Source organism: Somniosus microcephalus, chromosome 28 (genome assembly GCF_052327205.1).
Source record: "Somniosus microcephalus isolate GS21.2 chromosome 28, FLI_Smic_1.0, whole genome shotgun sequence".
Lineage (NCBI taxonomy): Eukaryota > Metazoa > Chordata > Chondrichthyes > Squaliformes > Somniosidae > Somniosus > Somniosus microcephalus.
Window position 1 is genome coordinate 32,471,841 of NC_141014.1, and position 22,503 is coordinate 32,494,343.

A 22,503-nucleotide genomic window follows, 5' to 3' on the forward strand; every position below is an offset into this window, starting at 1 on the left:
TTCTCGCGTGGGACGGAGCACTGGCGTGTCGTCCTCTCGGGGTAGGGATGGCACCGGCATGTTGTCAGTTCGTGGTAGACACCCCGGTGGTGCGTCGTGGGTAGTGGTGGTGGGTGGAGGTAGTGGATGGTGATCGATGGTGTTTCGGGTGGTACCTGAGGGTGCGAGGTCTCGAATTGAGACTGTGTCCTCCCGCCCGTCAGGATACGCCACGTAGGCGTACTGTGGGTTGGCGTGGAGGAGGTGAACCTTTTCGACCAGGGGGTCCGTCTTATGGCTCCTCACGTGTTTCCTGAGCAGGACGGGTCCCGGAGACGTCAGCCATGGCGGTAGTGATGTCCCCGAGGTGGATTTCCTGGGGAAGACGAATATCTTCTCGTGAGGGGTGGCGTTTGTGGCAGTACAGAGCAGTGATCGTATGGAGTGGAGCGCATCGGGGAGGACATCTTGCCAGCGGGAGATTGGGAGGCCCTTGGATTTTAGGGCGAGCATGGTGGTCTTCCACACCGTTGCGTTCTCCCTCTCTACCTGTCCGTTACCCCGGGGGTTGTAGCTGGTAGTCCTGCTCGTGGCTATGCCCTTCTCGAGCAGGTACTGGCGCAGCTCGTCGCTCATGAACGACGAGCCCCTGTCGCTGTGGATGTAATTGGGGAAGCCAAATATGGCGAACAGGTCGTGGAGGCACCTGATGACTGTGGCGCTGGTCATGTCCGGGCAGGGGATGGCGAAGGGGAAACGGGAGTACTCGTCAATAATATTGAGGAAGTACGTGTTGCGGTCAGAGGAGGGAAGGGGCCCCTTGAAATCGACGCTGAGACGTTCGAAGGGGCGGGTGGCTTTAATCAGGTGTGCCCTGTCTGGCCTATAAAAATGCGGTTTGCATTCGGCGCAGACCTGGCAGTTCCTGGTCATGGTCCTGACCTCCTCGATGGAGTAAGGCAGGTTGCGAGCTTTAATAAAGTGGAAGAACCTGGTGACCCCCGGGTGGCAGAGATCATTGTGGAGGGTCCGTAGCCTATCGACTTGTGCGTTGGCACATGTCCCACGGGATAGGACGTCTGGGGGCTCATTAAGTTTCCCGGGCCGGTATAAGATATCGTAGTTGTAGGTGGATAACTCAATCCTCCACCGCAATATCTTATCATTTTTGATTTTCCCCCTTTGTCTGTTGTTAAACATAAATGCTACTGACCGTTGGTCAGTGAGCAGGGTGAAACGTTCACCGGCCAGGTAATGCCTCCAGTGCCGTACAGCCTCCACTATCGCCTGGGCCTCCTTCTCGACTGAGGAGTGTCGAATTTCGGGGCCCTGGAGGGTCCGTGAAAAGAAGGCCACAGGTCTCCCCGCCTGGTTAAGGGTTGCGGCTAGGGCGAAGTCGGATGCATCGCTCTCCACTTGGAAAGGGATGGACTCATCCACTGCGTGCATTGTGGCCTTCGCAATGTCCTCTTTTATGAGGGTGAAGGCCACACGGGCCTCTGCCGTCAGGGGGAAGGAGGTTGACTTGATGAGGGGTCGGGCTTTGTCCGCATAGTTGGGCACCCACTGGGCGTAGTAAGAGAAGAACCCTAGGCATCTCTTCAGGGCTTTTAGGCAGTGGGGGGGGGGGTAGTTCCAGGAGGGGGCGCATTCGGTCGGGGTCGGGGCCGATGACTCCGTTTTCCACCACGCAGCCAAGAATAGCGAGGCGCGCGGTGCGGAGCATACATTTTTCTCTGTTGTATGTCAGATTCAGCCGTTGGGCCGTACGGAGGAATTTTTCTAGGTTGGCGTCGTGGTCCTGCCGGTCATGGCCGCAGATGGTGACGTTGTCTAGATAGGGGAAGGTGGCCTGCAGCGCGTTCTGGTCAACCATCCGGTCCATCTCCCTTTAGAAGACTGAGACCCTGTTGGTGACGCCGAAGGGGACTCGGAGGAAGTGGTGGAGGCGACCGGCAGCCTCGAAGGCCGTGTACTGGCGGTCCTCAGGCCTGATGGGGAGCTGGTGGTATGCCGACTTCAGATCAATCGTCGAGAATACCCGGTATTGTGCTATCTGGTTGACCATGTCAGATATGCGGGGAAGTGGGTATGCGTCTAATTGCGTGTATCGATTGATCGTCTGGCTGTAATCAATAATTAGGCGTTGTTTTTCGCCGGTCTTTACTACCACCACTTGGGCTCGCCATGGGCTGGTGCTGCCCTCGATAATCCCTTCCCTCAGGAGTCTTTGTACTTCTGATTTAATAAAGCTCCTATCCCCGGCACTGTACCGCCTGCTTTTAGTAGCAATTGGCTTGCAGTCTTTGGCGAGGTTAGCGAACAACGGGGGGGGTTTGACCTTCAGGGTGGACAGGCTGCATACTTTGCGCGGCGCCGTGTTTAAATTCTGCTGGCTGCAGACTGTAAGTGGGGGCAGGGGCCCGCCATATGCCATCGTGACGCTCTCCAGATGGCACTGGAAGTCTAATCCTAGCAGTACGGGAGCGCAGAGCTGTGGCAGGATGAGGAATTTAAACTCTCTGTACTCCACGCCGTTCACTGTCAGAGTCGCTACACAGTAGCCGCCGACGTCCACCGTATGGGACTTTGAGGCCATAAAGACCTGGTGGCGTGTGCGCATAACCGATAGGGAGTAGCGTCGCACCGTGTCGGGGTGGATGAAGCTCTCCGTGCTTCTGCAGTCGAAAAGGCAATTTGTGGCATGGCCATTTACCTTTACGTTCATCATGGACCTGGCTAGTTGATGGGGCCTAGATTGGTCCAGGGTGATGGAGGCCATCGTCGAGGTTGGTGGGTCGCTGTAGTATTCGCCCGCGCCGAGGGCCTGGTCCCGAGATGGTGTCCAAGATGGCGGCTCCCCCTCGGCTGGTGGTGTCCAAAATGGCGGCCCGCACGGCTCACACGTGGTTGGTGGGGTCCAAAATGGCGGCCTGTACGGTTCACACGCGGCACTGCTGGAATTGGGGGTCGATTTCGCCTTGCACACTCTCGCGTAGTGGCCTTTCTTGCCGCATTTGGAGCAGGTCGCGTCCTTTGCTGGGCATTGCTGTCTGGGGTGCTTGGCCTGGCCGCAGAAGTAGCATTTCTGGCCTCTGGTCATTGCAGCTGTAGTTGGGCTGCTGGCGGCTTGTGGCCTTACCGGGTCCCAAGATGGCTGCTCCCGTGGCATCCACGTGGCCATCCGGTCAGGGGGGTAGGCGTCCATGTTCTGGAGGGCCACGTCTAACGAGTTAGCGAGGGCCACCGTCTTCTGCAGGTCGAGCCCCCTCTGTTCCAGCAGCCTCTGCCGAGTATAGTTGGACCTGATGCCGGCTACGTAGGCGTCTCGGATCAGGTCTTCCGTGCATTCCTTGGCCGTCACCGCTTTGCAATTACAGTTCCGGCCGAGGACTCTCAGTGCCAGTAAATATTCGGCGCCCGATTCCCCGGGGCGCTGTTTTCGGGTAGCCAGGAGGTGTCTGGCGTAGACCTCGTTAACAGGCCTCACGTATTGTTCCTTTAGCGTCGCGATGGCGGCCGCGTAAGTAGTGGCGTCTCGGATGATCGAGTAGACTCGGTGGCTCACCCGTGAGTTCAAGACAAGCCGTTTCGCGTCATCTGTAGTGACAGTAGTGCTGGAGGCCTCCAGGAAGGCTTCGAAACAGCTCAGCCAGTGTTCAAAGCTATTGGCTGCATCTGCTGCTTGAGAATCCAGGTCTAAACGTTCCGGCTTCAAGATTTGCTCCATGTTGAAAATTAGTCAATAAAATTGATGCGCTATCAACAATACCAAAGACTACGAAATGGACTTATATGAAGTAGGCTTTTATTGACTAAGAACTAGAGCATGCCTCTGCTAGTGAATCCATCCTAAGAGCTCCCGGGGGAAGGGTGGTGAGTCACCTTTATACCCGGGCTTAGGGGTGGAGCCAGGGGCTGAGACATGCCTGGACTTGTACAGAATTAACAGTGGTTTACCACACAGGCATGTACAGGTTAACAGTGGTTTACCACAGCGGTCTTTGTGACGGAGAGGTTATGGAGTCAGATGCTCGGCTCAGGGTCAAATCGGACGCCGAGGTTGCGAAGATAAATTCAGAAGCAAGCTCTGAATCTCTGCTGGGTCCTCATGCCCCACTCCCTTTGGGATTTATCGGGATGTTGTTGAGTTCTGGAGGGAACAGAGAGCAAGATGATTGGGAGGGGTTGACTGATGTTTTCCTGTTTTTTTTTTCAACAGGTGAAAATATCACGTTGACGGCGAAGGTTGAGTCCGGTAGTCTTCTCAAGAAGCCAACCATCAAGTGGTTTAAGGGAAAGTGGTTGGATCTGGGGAGCAAAGCTGGAAAGCTCTACCAGTTCACGGAGGCGTACGATGGCAAGGCAAAGGTGAGGCAGGGTCTTTGTACAGGATGAGACGGCTCCAGGTAGCCTCTCAGATGGCTCGGCTGTTGAACTTAGCAGCACAGAAAGAGGCCATTTGACCCCTTGGGCTGGATTTTGTCAATGGGGAGCTTTTGGAGGCGGGACTCCCACTTTTGGGGTTGTAGTCCCGCCTCCATTGACTTGTGGCCAACCCACGCTATTTTCCCTTGATTGACCTTGTTAAGCCCGCCCAGCGGGCTCAGCAGGCCAATTAAGGGACACCTGGTTACTGGTGACGTCAGCGATTGACATTTCATCTGTCAAGAGCTTTTGACAGATGAAAAATCAGTGTTTGACAGCTCTGTGAAGCTGTAAACACTGACAATCTGTCTTCTAACTTGTGTCCTTCTACTCAGACTCAGTTAGAGCGCTCTCCAGACCAGAAAGCAGAGGCTGCAGCTTTTGACAGTTCAGCGGCCATTCGGCTTTCTGTGCTGGTGAGCTGAGGGACTCCCGAGAACTGAAGGAAGGAAGCCTGCAGGAGAAAGTAAAGATAAGTAAAACTTATTAAAACACTTTACACTCACCTCACACACTTACCTCTGCTCACACGCACCCATCACTCACCTGCACACCGGACATCTCTTGACCCCTCCAACCCCTGCAGACCCACGGTCCGCCTCGCTAACTTGGCGTGGTTCAGAGCCGTCGGACAGCCCACACTTCAGGGCTAAAAATAGGGATTAGGCAAAAAACTGCCTGTTGACTACCTGTTAACAGGCAGTTAATTGGCACTAATCCCCTTTCCGCCTCGGGGAGGCGGCTCCCAGCACAGGTTGGGTACCCGCCTCCTGGGACATTGGCACGGAGGCGGGTTGGGGGCGGGGTGGGTTCGTGCCCCCCCCGATTCTGCAATTTTCCCACCACTCCCGCCTCCAAACCCGCCTCCTCGGGGCTTGGAAAATCGAGCCCATTGTGTCTGTGCCGGCTCTTTCTAGACTTCTACCGACCATAGAGCACATATACCAGAAACGCTGTTTACGGAGGTCACGGACCATCATCAAAGACCCTACCCACCCCAGCCACAGTCTGTTTGCCCTCCTGCCATCTGGGAGACGCTACAGATGCATTTGCACCCGAACGACCAGATTTAGGAACAGCTTCTTTCCCAGGGCTGTCATCCTACTGAACTCCACAAATAAACTCTAAAGCCTGCACATCTGCCAATGCACTTTATTATGTTTATGTTAATGTATTACAAGCCAAATGAATGTTGAATGTTTAAATGTCTTAATCTAAATGTACACTCTCGGGAGCCGCAAGCCTACATTTCGTTGTACTGCACTTGTGCACTAACAATGACAATAAAGTTGATTATTATTATTATTATTATTATTTTATTACAGTTGCCCATTGGGCCAATCAAGAAGGTTGCCTCAGTGAGACTCTTTTATGACATCTTTGTCCAGTTGTGTTACTCACCTGCTGTGTATCAGAGCCTTGTGAATGACACATTAAAAAAGACGCACATTGATATAGCGCCTTTCACGTCTTAAGGACGACCCAACGTGTTTTACAGCCAAATGAAATACTTTTTAAAGGGTAGTCACTATTGTAATGTAGGAAATGCGGCAGCCAAATTGCGCACAGCAAGCTCCCACAAACAGCAATGTGATAATGACCAGGTCATCTGTTTTATCTTAGTGATGTTGATTGAGGGATAAATATTGGCCAGGACACCGGGGAGAAGTCCCCAGCTCTTCTTCAAAATAGTGGCCGTGGGATCTTTTACGTCCACCTGAGAGGGCAGACGGGGCCTCGGTTTAACGACTCATCCAAAAGACGGCACCTCCGACAGTGCAGCGCTCCCTCAGTACTGCACTGGGAGTGTAAGCCTGGATTTTGTGCTGACTCAGAGGCGAGAGAGGTTACCCACTGAGACACGGCTGACACCGTAAGGTCTCATTTAAGCCAATATGCAGGCCATTATTTCCTTGGGTACACTATTGTAACCGGGAACATTGCTCAAGGAGTGTGGAATCGGGTAAGTAGATGACTGCAGTTTCCAACTCTCCAACAAGACCAGGCCTGGTAGTAAGTGCAAAAACACTGGCCCCAGATTGCTAAGCAAAGACAGACAGGTGAGACCAGCTGTTGCAGAGATGCAAGAGGACTAGCAGGGAGAGGATGGGCAGGTCATGGGGAAAAAAATCAGTTAAGACAATGAATCATAAACTGTCTCTCCACAGATTTACACCTTTGAGATGAAGATAACTAAAGTTGACAAGACTGTCGCAGGTGCTTACAGGTGTGAGGTGACCTTGAAAGATCAGTTCGACAGCGTGGCCTTTGACCTCTCCGTTGACGGTAAGAAGCTTCTGTTCAGAGATAATCCTGCCTGACTTTATGCTAAGTAAGAACGCTCAATGCTGTTGCCTACTGACGCCAACCTGCTTTAAGTGTGTCAGCTTGGCTCAGTTGGTAGTACTCTTACCTCTGGGTCTAAGAGCAGTAGGTCCAAGTCCCGCTCCAGAGGCTTGAGTTCAAAAACTATGGTAGCACCCCAGTGCAGTAATGAGGGTGCGCTGCATTGTCGGAGGGTGCTGCCCTTCAGATGATATGTTGAAATGAGGCCCTGACTACCTGTTCCAGTAGATGTCAAAGACTCCATGGCACTATTTCGCAAGACAATTACAGATGGGAAAAGCCATTTTGGCCATCTCAATTCATCCATCCCGTAAGACCTCACACATTCCCTCCCACAACTCTGCAAGATCCAACTGTTTCATAGAATCATAGAAATTTACGGCACAGAAGGAGGCCATTTGACCCATCGTGTCTGTGCCAGCCGAAAAAGCTATCCAGCCTAATCCCACTTTCCAGCTCTTGGTCCGTAGCCCTGTAGGTTACGGCACTTCCAGTGCATATCCAGATACTTTTTAAATGTGATGAGGGATTCTGCCTCTACCACCCTTTCAGGCAGTGACCCCCCACAACCCTCTGGGTGAAAAAAGTTCTCCTCAACTCCCCTCTAATCCTTCTACTCACAGAAACACAGAAACCCCACAGTGCAGATAGAGGCCATTTCGGCCCATCGAGCCTGCACCGACACATATCCCACCCGATCCCCGTAACCCCTACACCAACACATACCCCACCCTATCCCCGTAACCCCACGTATTTAATCCCCCTAACACTAAGGGTCAATTTATCATAGCCAATCATCCTAACCCGCACATCTTTGGACTGTGGGAGGAAACCGGAGCACCCGGAGGAAACCCACGGAAACACGGGGAGAATGTGCAAACTCCACACAGACAGTCACCCGAGGCCGGATTCGAACCCGGGTCCCTGGCGCTGTGAGGCAACAGTGCTAACCACTATGCCACCGTGCTACTAATTACTTTAAATCTATGCCCCCTGGTTATTGACCTCTCTGCTAAGGGAAATAGGTCCTGACTATCCACTCGATCTAGGCCCCTCATAATTTTATACACCTCAATTAAGTCTCCCCTCAGCCTCCTCTGTTCCAAAGAAAACAACCCCAGCCCATCCAATCTTTCCTCATAGCTAAATTTCCCCAGCCCAGGCAACATCCTTATAAATCTCCTCTGAACCCTCTCCAGTGCAGTCACACCTTTCCTGTAATAACACCCCAGTGCTTAAATGTTCTCCTCCATTCCTCTACCTGAGAATACATTTCACATATTGATCACTCTTTGTGGAAAGAGAATTCTCTGATATCATCCTTTCGCTAGTTGGAACCGGTGTCCCCTTGTCCTTATTTACCTGTTCGGTTCCCTTTTTTAAAAATCATATACAGGTCCACAACCCCTTATCCGCAATTCCAAAATTCGAAAAGCTCTGAAAACCGAAAGTTTTTTCGTGGAGCGTCACTCGTGTGCACGACGTGACCCGGAGTGGCGCCACACGTGACCCGATGCGGCCGATGCTTGACCCGCGCAGGTGTGAGGCGTCAGTTGTGTCTCAGCGCTGCTACCAGTCACACGTGCGTCTGCTGCTCGCTGGTATTTTTTGTGATTTTGAGTTTAATTTCACTGTGAAAATGTCAAAAAGAGCTGCAGATACCCCTATGGGTTCTGAAATCCGAAAAATTCCGAAACACATCTGGCCCCAAGGGTTTCAGATAAGGGATTGTGGACCTGCGCTTCTATTCTATCTCCAAGCTGAAAAGCCCACGTTCTCTAGTCTTTGCCAATTACTCTGGCACTTTTTTTAATAGTAACAAGTCACTCGTGTGTCACTCCCTTTATGTTTTCCTGTGATTTCCGCAAGATTCAATTGGTCTCAATCCGCCCTTTGCAAATATGTGCTGTCTGTCCCTGATTACCCTGTGTTGCCTTTCTAAGCCTTCCTTAATTTCTCTACAGAGTCCATAGAGGAGGGTGATAACATTCTGACAGCTTTCAAGCGCACGTGAGTAATCTTTCCTTCCTTCACTATTTTCACCCTTAATCAATCCATTCTTTGTCATTTATTGCCCATACCCATTTGCCCCGATGGTGGTGGGCCTTATTCTTGAAAATAGCGGTTTGATACAACTGAGTGGCTTGCTGGGCCACTTCAGAGGGCAGTTAAGAGTCAACCACATTGGTATGGGTCTGGAGTCACCTATCGGCCAGACCAGGTAAGGGTGGCAGATTTCCTTCCCGAAAGGACATTTACAGGAATCTTTCTGGTATCCGGCACTGATGGGACCGAGCTGGTGCCGGTCGATCAACACTGCCGGAGAAACCAGCGCTAATGTTAAAACATACGGAGCTCAGAGCTCCGTCTGAAGCAACAAACCCTCAAAACAGTCGGCGCAGCTTGCAAGCGTCTCTGTAGCTAAGCAACAGCTTCAGCTAGATGCGTGCAGAGCCAAGAATGGAGAAAAAAAGCAACGAAAAGTAAAAAAAAGTTATCTGAACCGACTCCTGAATTTTGTCGGTGGATAGAGCATTCCGGAGATTTAACCTCCGTTTAAACGAAAGTTTCCTGTAGTTGGGTTTTAAAGGCAATCCCACAGCTTCATGGTCACTTTTACTGATACCAGCTTTTTATTTCCAGGTTTTTTTTATGAATTCAAATTCTTAAGCTGCCACGGTAGGAACTGAACTCACGTTCTCGGGATTACTAGTCCAGTAACATAACCACTACGCTATCGTATGGGGATTAAGGATATGGCAGAGGCTGTAAACAAATATTTTGTATCTGTCTTCACATTAGAAGACACAAAAAGCATACCAAAAATAGTGGGGAACCAAGGGGCAAATAAGAGTACGGAACTTAAAGTAATGAATATCATTAGAGAAAAAGTATTTGAAAAGCTAAAAGCCGACAAATCTCCTGGACCTGATGGCCTACATCCTAGGGTTCTAAAAGAGGTGGCTGCAGAGATAGTGGATGCATTGGTTGTGATCTTCCAAAATTTCCTAGATTCTGGAATGGTCCCAGCGGATTGGAAGCAAATAGTAGCAAATGTAACCCCGCTATTCAAGAAGGGAGGGAGAGAGAAAATGGGGAACTACAGGCCAGTTAGCCTGACATCAGTCATCGGGAACATGCTGGAATCCATTATTAAGGAAGTGGTAACAGGGAACAGGAAACTTTGTGCTATCCGGCACCGACGGGACCGAGCTGCTGTCGTTCCCTCAAAACTGCCGTACACTCCAGAGTTAATGTTGAAAGATACGGAGATCTTCACACTTGGGTGTGGCTGCAAGCGTCTATAGCTAAGCTGTTGCTATAGCTACAAACCTTGCAGTGCTTGACTGTTCAAACAAAGCAAAGAAAACAAACAAAAAGAATAAAAAACGGCTCCTGATTTTTGCCGGTGGCTCCAGCTTGCCGGATGGTTCACCTCCGGATAGCACAAAGTTTCCTGTGTTTAGAAAATCATAATATGATTAGGCAGAGTCAACATGGTTTTATGAAAGGGAAAGAGTTTTTTGAGGATGTAACTAGCAGGGTGGATAAAGGGGAACCAGTGGATGTAGTATATTTGGATTTCCAAAAGGAATTTGATAAGGTGTCACATAAAAGGTTGCTATGCAAGATAAGGGCTCATGGGTTAGGGGTGATGTATTAGCACAGAGAGAGGATTGGTTAACGGACAGAAAACAGAGAGTAGGGATAAATGGACAATTTTCCGGTTGGCAGGCTATAACTAGTGGGGTGCCGCAAGAATTAGTGTTTGGGCCTCAGCTAATTACAATCTATATTAATGACTTAGATGAAGGGACCGAGTGCAAGGTTTGCTGATGATACAAAGCTAGGTGGGACAGTAAGCTGTGAGGAGAACACAAAGAGCCTGTAAAGGGATATAGACAGGTTAAGTGAGTGGGCAATAAGGTGGCAGATGGAGTATAATGTGGGGAAATGTGAGGTTATTCGATTTGGTAGGAAGAATAGAGAAACAGAATATGTTTTAAATGGTGAGAAACTATTAAATGTTGGTGTTCAGAGAGATTTAGGTGTCCTCGTACAGGAAACACAGAGAGTTAGCATGCTGCTACAGTAAGCAATAAGGAAGGCAAATGGTATGTTGGCCTTTATTGCAAGGGGGTTGGAGTATAAGAGTAAGGAAGTCTTGCTACAATTGTACAGGGCCTTGGTGAGACCACACCTGGAGTACTGGGCACAGTTTTGGCCTCCTTATCTAAGGAAGGATATACTTGCCTTAGAGGCGGTGCAACGAAGGTTCACTAGATTGATTCCTGGGCTGAGAGGGTTGTCCTATGAGGAAAGATTGAGTAGATTGGGCCTATACTCTCTGGAGTTTAGAAGAATGAGAGGTGATCTCATTGAAACATGTAAGATACTGAGGGGGATTGACAGGGTAGATGCTGAGAGGTTGTTTCCCCAGGCTGGAGTGTCTAGAACTCGGGGTCACAGTCTCAGGATAAGGGGTTGACCATTTAAGACTGAGATGAGGACGAATTTCTTCACTCAGAGGGTTGTGAATCTTTGGAATTCTCTACCCCAGAGGGCTGTGGATGCTCAGTCGTTGAGTATATTCAAGACTGAGATAGATAGATTTTTGGATCTTAAGGGAATCAAGGGATACGGGGATCGGGCGGGAAAGTGGAGTTGAGGTCAAAGATCAGCCTTGATCTTATTGAATGGTGGAGCAGGCTCGAGGGGCCGTGTGGCCGACTCCTGCTCCTAATTCTTATGTACCCATTTACAATTCCAGGGAACCATTTGCTCTTTGGTATCTTGCCCAAGTGGTCACTCTTCCTGTGTCAGAATAGATGGTGCCTATTAGCCAGTCATTCAACCATGAATGGCATCATGGCTGAACCTGATCCAGGACTATCTGGGCTCACAAAGGAAAGATGGCCCCTTGGGTGAGGTAGTGTAGGGCTGCCACAGCAAATGGAACCACACCTCAACAAGATATACTTACAGGAAAGGGACGACTGAGGGGAGACCCAATAAAGGCCTTAAAGATTCCGAAAGCGTTTGATAGTGCAGACATAGAGCAGAAGTTTCCACTTGCAGGGGAGAGCAGAAGTTTCCACTTGCAGGGGAGACCAGAACTAGGGGCCATAAATATAAGATAGTCACTAATAAATCCAATAGGGAATTCAGGAAAAACGACTTTACCCAGAGAGTGGTGAGGATGGGGAACTCACTACCATAAGAACATAAGAAGTAGGAGCAGGAGTAGGCCATACGACCCCTCGGGCCTGCTCCGCCATTCAATAGGATCATGGCTGATCCGAATCTAGACTCACATCCACTTCCCTGCCCTCTCCCCGTAACCCCTAATTCCCTTATCTGCTAGGAAACTGTCTATCGCCATTTTAAATTTATTTAATGTTGCAGCTTCCACAGCTCTCTGGGGTAGCAAATTCCATAGATTTACTACCTTCTGAGTGAAGAAGTTTCTCCTCATCTCAGTTTTGACTGGGAGTGGTTGAGGCGAATAGCAGAGATGCATTTTAGGGGAAGCTGGATAAGTACATGAGGGAGAAAGGAATAGAAGGATATGCTGATGGGGTGAGATGAAGAGGGGTGGGAGGAGGCTGGTGTGGAGCATAAACACCGGCACAGACCAGCTTGGGCTGAACGGCCTGTTTCTGCGCTGTGAATGCTATGTAAGACTATGTACCTTCGGAAGAAGGGCGGAGAACTTCGCAGAGAGAGATAAATCTGAGCGTAACACCGAAAAATATTGATCGTTATGTTAAGATGTGCCACTTTCTCTTGCAGAGGGGAAGCTGGAGTTGATGCCGGGGAACTTGATTTCAGTGGACTTCTGAAGAAAAGGTAGGGGAGGAGTGAATGAGATTTTTGTGAGTGTGTAAACATGTATTTATATAAGCAGCAGCTTGGCTCTGTTGGTAGCGCTCTTACCTTGGAGTCAGAAGGTTGTGGGCCCAAGCCTGACTTGAGTTGAACAGGTAGTTAACAGGCAGTTAAGAGGCTTATCCCCATTTTACCCCTGCAAGTGCGGGCTTCCCGACGACTGCGAACCTCGCCAGGGTCAGCGAGGCAAGCAGTGGGTCTGCGGGGGTGAGAGGGATCGAAACGTGCGCTGTGGAGGTGAGTGATGGGTGCAAGTGTGGACAGGTAAGTATGACAGGTGAGTGTAAAGTGTTAGAAAAAGTTTCCTTACCTTTGCTTCTTTCTGCAGGCTTCAGCCGTTGAGGATCCGAAGGTGCCTCATCTCAACGGCAGAGATGACAGAATGGCTGCTGCATTCTCAGATGCAGCAGCCATCTGATTTCTGCTCAGGAAAGAGGTTTGATGAGTCTTGAGTACAGGGGCTCACCTTAGAACAGAGATTGTCAGTGTTTAAGTGACAGCTTCTCAAAGCTGTCAAGCGCTGACAATTCATCTGTCAAAAATTTTTGACAGATGAAATGTCATACGCTGACGTCCTCTGTCACCGGCTTTCCCTTAATTGGCCGGCTAAGCCCGCAGGGGGGGCAGGCTTAACAAGGTCAATCAATCAAGGGAAAATAGCGTGGGTTGGCCGGACGTTGTTGGGGGCGGGACTGAAACCCGACAAGCAGCAGTCCCACCCCCAACGCGCCCCATTGATAAAATTCCTCCCTTTCCTAGCCTCCGATTGCATCCCCCTCCCTGTCCACTGTCTCAGGCTGACCCAGAGGGTTCGCAACTTCAACGTCCGATTTGACCTGTTGCTGAGCTTCGGGCTGCCTTCTTCCACCTCCATAAATATAGCATGACTCCGCCCCTGCCTCAGCTCATCCGCTGCTGAAACCCCCATCCGTGCCTGTGTGACCTCGAGGCTTGACTATTCCAATGCTCTCCTGGTCCGGCCTCCCATCTTTCACCCTCCATAAACTTGAGCTCATCCAAAACTCGGCTGCCCCGTGTCCTAACTCGCACCAAGTCCCGTTCAGCCATCGCCCCCTGTGCTCGCTGACCTACATTGGCTCCCGATCCCTGAACACTACTGACGTAAGAAAACTACTAGGCACTTGGTCTAAGCGTTAAACAAAGCTTTAATCAACTGTTTTACAACATGGAGGTCTAGTTGTGTCCTTCACTAGCTCCTGTTAAGAATGTCCTGCGCAAGCTGGGCCTGTGCCCGAGTATTTATACTCTCCCTGGACAGCGCCACCCGTAGGCCGCTCAGTATTATTTCATAAGTCTTTCTTTCATGAATGACTGATTCATGTCAACCTCCATTAAAAAAATCTCATCCTTATGTTCAAATCCCTCCATGGTCTCGACCGCCCCCCCCCTCCCTATCTCTGTAACCTCCTCCAGACCTACAACCCTCCGAGAACTCTGGCGCTCCTTCAGTTCCGGTCTCTTGTCCATCCACCACATCCTTCGCCCCACCGTTGGCGGCCGTGCCGTTAGCGACCTAGTCTTTAAGCTCTGGAACTCCCTCCCTAAACCTCTCCGTCTCTCCGCTCCTCTCTCCTCCTTTAAGATGCTCCTCAAACCCTATCTCTGTGACCAAACCTGTGCTAAAGTCTCCTTATTTGGCTCGGTGCCAATCTGTGTTTGATTATGCGCCCGTGAAGCACCTTGTGACGTTTTGCTTTGTTAAAGGCGCTGTGTAAAGGCAAGTTGTTGTTATTTCCAACGTCCCTGACGTCCCTTTTTACCCGTGTATTTGTGGCTGCTTTACTTCACTGGCTTTTGTTATTTTTACAGAGCAGCCAAAGTTGAAGCACCTCCGCCTGAGGAGGTTGATGTCTGGGAAATCCTGAAAAGTGCCAAGCCCTGCGACTATGAGAAAATTGCATTTGAGTACGGCATCACTGATCTACGGGGCATGCTGAAGAGACTGAAGAAGAAAAAGAGGGTGGAAAAGAAGAGTGACTGTGAGTGGATCTCCGACCATAACCTGAGGTGGGGGGGCGGGGGGTGATGGGAGGATGGAACATCTGAGAGACAGACACACCCGCACACTCAATACACCCCCCCCGCACACTCAATACACCCCCCCCACCGCACACTCAATACACCCCCCCACCGCACACTCAATACACCCCCCCGCACACTCAATACACACACAGCCGCACACTCAATACCCCCCCCGCGCACACTCAATACACCCCCCCGCACACTCAATACACCCCCCCGCACACTCAATACACCCCCCCCGCACACTCAATACACCCCCCCCGCACACTCAATACACCCCCCCGCACACTCAATACACCCCCCCGCACACTCAATACACCCCCCCGCACACTCAATACACTCACACCCGCACACTCAATACACACACACTCGCACACTCAATGCACACACACTCGCACACTCAATACACACACCCGCACACTCAATACACACACACCCGCACACTCAATACACACACACTCTCACACTCAATACACACACACTCGCACACTCAATACACACACACACACCCGCACACTCAATACACACACACACCCGCACACTCAATACACACACACTCGCACACTCAATACACACACTCGCACACTCAATACACACACACACTCGCACACTCAATACACACACACTCACACACTCAATACACACACACTTGCACACTCAATACACACACCTCCGCACACTCAATACACACACACTCGCACACTCAATACACACACACTCGCACACTCAATACACACACCTCCGCACACTCAATACACACACACACGCACACTCAATACACACACACTCACACACTCAATACACACACACTCGCACACTCAATACACACACTCGCACACTCAATACACACACACTCGCACACTCTACACACACACTCGCACACTCTACACACACACTCGCACACTCAATACACACACTCGCACACTCAATACACACACACTCACACACTCAATACACACACACTCGCACACTCAATACACACACACCCGCACACTCAATACACACACACTCGCACACTCAATACACACACACTCGCACACTCAATACACACACTCGCACACTCAATGCACACACACCCGCACACGCAATACACACACACACTCGCACACTCAATACACACACTCGCACACACAATACACACACACACTCACACACTCAATACACACACACTCGCACACTCAATACACACACACACCCACACTCAATACACCCCCACCCCCACACTCAATACACACACACCCCCACACTCAATACACACACACCCCCACACTCAATACACGCACACTCGCACACACTGAACACCTTTTTGGAGATGCCATATAAAGAAGGCTGCATATAGTGACACCACAAGTCCCAACCTGAATTCCAACCTCCCCTCTGTCAATCACGCCTGGAGACCGCACTGCTGTAAGTGACTGGGATTGATTTTACGCGCAGAATTTGTATTGTTTAACTATCGGTGTAATAATCCTGCTTCTATCGGGAGGCGTTGCTGTAGTTTCAGTCACGAGTTCTATTTGCTGTAGTTCGTGGAGACTCTTTAAATAGACTCTGTAGGCCGAGTAACTAGACTGTGTGCTGTGAGCCCTGCCAAAGTCACGCTCCGCCTCCCACTCATTGGCTGACACGGTGGTGTCGATACTGATGCACCTTGTTTTTGCTCTCGCCTATATCCGCTGGTCACTCTATTGAAATACAACTTGCCCGCCAGGTATTAGTTTTAATACAGGGGTCAATTTCTTCACACCCTGGTGTTAATGGGACGGTAACAGCCGCAAAATGGAGTCGGTCTCCTTAGCACCGACGGTGCGTCTGCTGCCATTTTATAAAGGGGCCTAATGCCGGGTGTCCGAAGCGCCCGCCTGATTCAGGCGACAGGCCCCTGTTAAATACGGAAATTTAGGGTTGCGACGTAAATCGGACCCCGCTCGCCATTTTAGGTCGCTCCCCGACCAGTTCCACGGGCGATGGAACCGAAGCGGCCCGGCCAGAGGTAAGCGTCGAATTCTTTTTGTGGGCCCCCCCAAAAAAATAATCCAGGCCGGCGCCGCCACGAGACTGCTGCCCCCCCCTCCCGGCCCCAACCCCCCAACCACCCTTCGCGATCACGAGCCTACCTCCTCTGCAACTTACCTGACATGAATCTTGTCATTCATGTGGAAATGACTTATGAAATAATACTGGGCGGCCTGCTGGTGGCGCTGTCCAGGGAGAGTATAAATACTCAGGCACGGGAACAGCTTGCTCAGGACATTCTTTAACAGGAACTAGTGAAGGACACAACTAGATCTCCATGTTGAAAAACAGTTGATTAAAGCCTTGTTTAATACTCAGACCAAGTGCCTAGTAGTTTTCTTACGTCAGTACCTATCTGGCGGCCGTCCCCCCCCCCCCCAGCTCCATCCTGAGGCCTCAATCTGCCTGTTTGCCGCCAAGCAGCTCACCCGCCAAATTTGAATAAGGCCGGTACCTCAAAATGGCAGTTGGGGGGTGGGGAAGACCTCTTTGCCACCAGAACGAGCATCCCACCAGCACAGTGATCACCACCCCCCTCCCCCCACCCTCCCCTCCCCGGTCGATCGCCCAAAAAGTTTTTAAAAATCAACCCTTCAAAACTTTACTTTGCTTGAAAGTCAATCATTAGCCCAGTCTGAACAGTGCGTGATGTAAGAAAACTACTGGGCACTTGGTCTAAGCGTTAAACAAAGCTTTAATCAACTGTTTTACAACATGGAGGTCTAGTTGTGTCCTTCACTAGTTCCTGTTAAGAATGTCCTGCGCAAGCTGGGCCCATGCCCAAGTATTTATACTCTCCCTGGACAGCGCCACCCACAGGCCACTCAGTATTATTTCATAAATCTTTCTTTCATGAATGACTGATTCATGTCAGTGCGTGTACAGGAATCGGCACTGAGACGCACAGGAGCGGTGCAGTAGCAGGCCAATGGGAAACTCGTCTCTTTTCAAGCCAGATGTTACTGTATTTGTGTCTTCACTGTCCCTGACTTTAAAAAAAATGGTGCTTTCCTACTTCATAGTTAATTTGGGTTTTTACATTTTTCCCCCCCCCCCTTTTTAATCGGCATTGCTCAGCGTTTGCGAAAAGACTGGAAAGTGCATACCAGGTGGACAAAGGAGGCAAAGTTAAAATGTCTGTGGAACTGGCAGGACACAATATGGACGTGAAATGGTACAAGAATGGGAAGGAGGTCAGACCCAGTGGCAGGTACGTTGGAATGGTAAATTTCTTTGGGATGTCTATCTAGAGTGATGAAAGGCCTGGACTTCCTGCCCACCTTCTAACCTTAGCGCCCCGTGTTACAATTTTATGTCAACATTTTAGAATGGGAAAACCCTATGTCAACATTTGGCTGTCACTGTAATAGGAACACAGGAGCAGGAGGAGGCCATTCAGCCATTTGAGCCTGTTCCGCCATTCAATGAGATCACGGCTGATCTGCAAGCTAACTCCATATACCCGCATCCCTTAATACCTTTGGTTAACAGAAATCTATCAATCTCCGATTTAAAATTCACAATTGATCCAGCATCAATTGCCGTTTGCGGAAGAGAGTTCCAAACTTCTACCACCCTTTGTGTGTAGAAGAGTTTCCTAATTTCACTCCTGACAGGCCTGGCTCTAATTTTTAGACTATGCCCCCCTAGTCCTAGAATCCCCAACCAGCAGAAATAGTTTCTCTCTCTCTCTCTCTCTACCCTATCCGTTCCCCTGAACCTTCTAAGTTCTAGGGAATACAATCCTCATTTGTGTAATCTCTCCTTGTAACTCATACCATTGGCCTTCCACCATTAGATTCACCAGGTCCACCAACCATTTTGTTCCACCAACCTGATTGTTGGGCATTTCTGGCTTGTTTTTTTTTTGGTAATTTTGAACTCAATTTCTGGGTTTTCTACCTGATTTTTTGAGGCACCAGGGACCCCCTACTACCTCCGACCTGTGTGCAGCCACCTGATTCCAATTTCAAGCCTAGGGCAGTGGCCTAGCCACTCCCCCCACCCCCCGCATCCATCCTGTTTCCTTTTATTGCAAATACGAGGATTGGCCTTGGGCCTACTCATCCGACCCGCCTCCTGCTTTTGGATTGGTGTTGTGGCATTCTCCCAAACCCCAGTTTCATATCCTAGTTAGTAGTGGTCGGGCCTCGAACCTTTGCACCTCATGTCCTATGAGGAGAGATTGAGTAGACTAGGCCTATATTCTCTAGAGTTTAGAAGAATGAGAGGGGATCTCATTGAAACATACAAAATTCTTACAGGGTAGATGCAGGGAGGATGTTTACCCTGGCTGGGGAGTCTAGAACCAGGGGTCACAGTCCCAGAATAAAGGGTCGGCCATTTAGGACTGAGATGAGGCGAAATTTCTTCACTCAGAGGGTGGTGAATTTTTGGAATTCTCTACCCCAGAGGGTTGTGGAGGCTCAGTCGTTGAGTATATTCAAGACAGAGGTCGATAGATTTTTGGATACTAAGGGAATCAAGGGATATGGGGATCAGGCGGGAAAGTGGAGCTGAGGTAGGAGATCAGCCATGATCCTATTGAATGGCGGAGCAGGCTCGAGGGGCCAAATGGCCGACTCCTGCTCCTATTTCTTATGTTCTGATGTGTTACTCACCCCGACCTACATCACGTCTCCTGGTGCCTGACCTCACGAACCCTGACCTCCCATGACCTCCACACACCCCCACCTTCTCTCTTACCTGTGCCTTTACTCTCCCCTTAGTACTATCCTCCAATAGGGTGGCCAGCCCTCCAGGATTGGCCCTGGCGCCTCCAAGAATGGAAGATTAATCTCCAGGACCCGGGAGAAAAATCTTTTTTTTTTAAATTGTGTTTTCTTTTTCAAAAGTTCCTTCAGCACTTTGATTGATTAGTTATAAAAAATATATGGCAATCGGAGGGGAGAGACTGTTTGACTGGGCGGGGCAGCTGGAGGCAGGAGATCAGACGATGAAGCCTCCAGGACTCTGTCCCACCAGAGCCGATAACCCAACCCTCTCAGCGACCGATATTATTGCTGGCGACACCAGCAGTAAATGCTTTACAAATGCTTAGTGCCTTTGCAAACTAAGAACATGCTTTTTTTCCCCTCCACAAGATTAAAGTGGCTTTTAGTTTTTTTTTAAAAAACGCACCTGTCACGGTGTAAGTGGCTCGGTGAAATCTGCCACCGTTTGCACAGTCGCAGGGACAGTAAAAGACCGTATCAATCAACTTCCCATCAGCAACGCCACAGCAGACCTGCCAGTAACGTATTACGAGGCCTCCGCGTAGCGTGCACTTCCTGTAAGCATCACATTCACTTCCTGTCGCACCAGGGTTGTCACACTTCAGACTCGCACTGAGCAATGCCACGGGAGATTGGCTAGTCTTTTAAATGTGACCGGGTAGAAATTCATCTTGGGGTGGTAGTGAAAATAAGGGCGGTTTCGAATCGACCGCCCGATATACAGTTCCATTGATGTCGTCCTGACTCCCCTAGCCTTTCCACCATCTACAAGGCACAAGTTTTTAAAAATTGTATACAAGGCACAAGTTAGGAGTGTGCTGGAATACTCTGCACTTGCCTGGATGAGTGCAGCTCCCACAACACTCAAGAAGCTCAATACCATCCAGGACAAAGCAGCCCGCTTGATTGGCGCCCCATCCATCACCTTAAACATTCACTCCCTCCACCACCGGCGTACCGTGGCTGCAGTCTGTACCATCTACAAGATGCACCGCAGCGACTCGCCAAGGCTTCTTCGGCAACACCTCCCAAACCCACGACCTCTTCCACCTAGAAGGACAAGGGCAGCAGGCGCACGGGAACACCACCACTTCCAAGTTCCCCTCCAAGTCACACACCATCCTGACTTGGAAATATATCGGCCGTTCCTTCATCGTCGCTGGGCCAAAATCCTGGAACTTCCTCCCTAACAGCACTGTGGGAGCACCTTCACCACACGGACTGCAGCGGTTCAAGAAGGCGGCTCACCACCACCTTCTCAAGGGGCAATGAAGGATGGGCAATAAATGCTGGCCTTGCCCACATCCCATGAATTAATAAAAAATAAAATGCAATTGAATATAGGGCCGGGCGTATAACGGGCGGTGAGACGCAAAACCACCCGTTTTTGCGCAACCCCCCAAGTCGACTTGCGACCCCATAGTTTGTGACTGCCGATGGAGATGTTTCTTTTCTGTCCTAGCCCACCGAGCCACTGGCTATAAATGCTTCTGCTTTGTAAATAGAGACACTCCCAGATCACAGCAGCGGCTCTCTGATGCCCCCTATGGGGAAGTGCTGGTTTGTCAAAGCTCTGCTGGAAGCAGTTGATCCATTGTCTGTGCTGGTCACCTTTTTTTTGGTTTTGTTTCATCCTGGCCTACTGTTCCCACCTCCTCACTTGAAAGCAGTGGCTCGTGGCGTGTGGGTCCCCATTGCTGCTGCTCCCATTGAACTGTGAGCTCGATGGGTTTGGGCATTTGGTGGGGGTTTTTTTGTTTTGGGAGTCCAGCTCCTTCCTACCCTTTGGAGCTTGCCCCAAATCTACATAATGCATTAAAACAGACTTGCCTATCTCTGTAACCTCCTCCAGGCCTACAACCCGCTGAGATCTCTGCGCTCCTCCAATTCTGGCCTCTTGCGCATCCCCCGGTTTTAATCGCTCCACCATTGGCGGCTGTGCCTTCAGCTGCCTGGGCCCCTAAGCTCTGTAATTCCCTCCCTAAACCTCTCCGCCTCTCTCTCCTGCTTTAAGACGCTCCTTAAAACCTACATCTTTGACCAAGCTTTTGGTCACCTGCCCTAATATCTCCTTATGTGGCTCGGTGTCAAATATTTGCCCAGAAATTCAGGTCGGGGGCTTCCCGTGGGTGCAAGCCTCCGACCTGCACTTACCTAGCGTGCCGGCTGTTGTGCTGTGGGCCCGCATGGGATTCTGATCCTGGGCCTCCTCCAACTGCCGGCGTGCAGTGCTTGCGTATCCCAGGGGCGCAGTTAGTTCGAAGCGTCCCCTGGGATCACGTGGGCCATGGGGAGCCAATGGTAGCAGGGAAATGCCCATTCATAAAATTGGCAGGAAGACCTGTCAAAACTATAAATACTGTAAGCCTCAAAACATCACTAAAACTTCAAATAAATTTTTTTTTAAACCACATTTTTAAAATAACTATAAATTACAGAAAATAACATAAACAATAATTTAAATTTTTGAAAAAATTAATTACATTTTTTAACGGGGCTAAAAATAAACTTACCTTTCTTTAAAGTATTTAAAAATAATAAACCTGTGGAAAAAATGTTTTAATTTTAATTAATTCACCACTTACCTTGTTAAAAGCAGGCCTTGTGACTGCTTTTTAAAAGTGTAACTCCTGGAGACTTACCCTCCCGGGAAAACCTGCAAAAAAAAACGTAAGTTCCAGGCGTACACGCTGCCTCTCCGGCGTACGCGTTCGACCTCTGAACCCCTTCCTTTAAGGGAACGGAAGTTCCGGTTTCCCGCGCATGCGCAGTGCATGCACGAAACTGGCACTTCCGTAGTGCCTACGGGTGAGTACCCCGTGCGTACTCACCTGTGGAGACCCGAATTTCTGGGCCATATAGTTTGATAATTGCTCCTGTGAAGCACCTTGGGATGTTTTACTACATTAGAGGCGCTGTATAAATTTGTTGTTGTATAACAAACACTTCCAGTTACCGTCACACTTATTTCCTATCGCACTTCCCCCTCCGACTCATAGAATCATAGAAATTTACGGCTTAGAAGGAGGCCATTCGGCCCATCATGCTTAAACATGCTGGATCTCAG

General features: G+C 49.9%; 1 protein-coding gene across 3 annotated transcripts in view; it reads left to right on the forward strand.

The window, feature by feature from the left end:
* mybpc2a (myosin binding protein Ca) overlaps nt 1-22,503 on the forward strand; it is a 112,057-nt gene that overhangs the window by 29,220 nt on the left and 60,334 nt on the right. For all 3 annotated transcript variants that reach the window (XM_085969737.1, XM_085969739.1, XM_085969738.1), the window contains 6 exons: nt 4,202-4,350; nt 6,576-6,693; nt 8,718-8,763; nt 12,547-12,603; nt 14,473-14,642; nt 17,779-17,911. In XM_085969737.1, the coding sequence (XP_085825863.1) occupies nt 4,202-4,350; nt 6,576-6,693; nt 8,718-8,763; nt 12,547-12,603; nt 14,473-14,642; nt 17,779-17,911 (673 nt within the window). The remainder of the gene's footprint in view (nt 1-4,201; nt 4,351-6,575; nt 6,694-8,717; nt 8,764-12,546; nt 12,604-14,472; nt 14,643-17,778; nt 17,912-22,503) is intronic.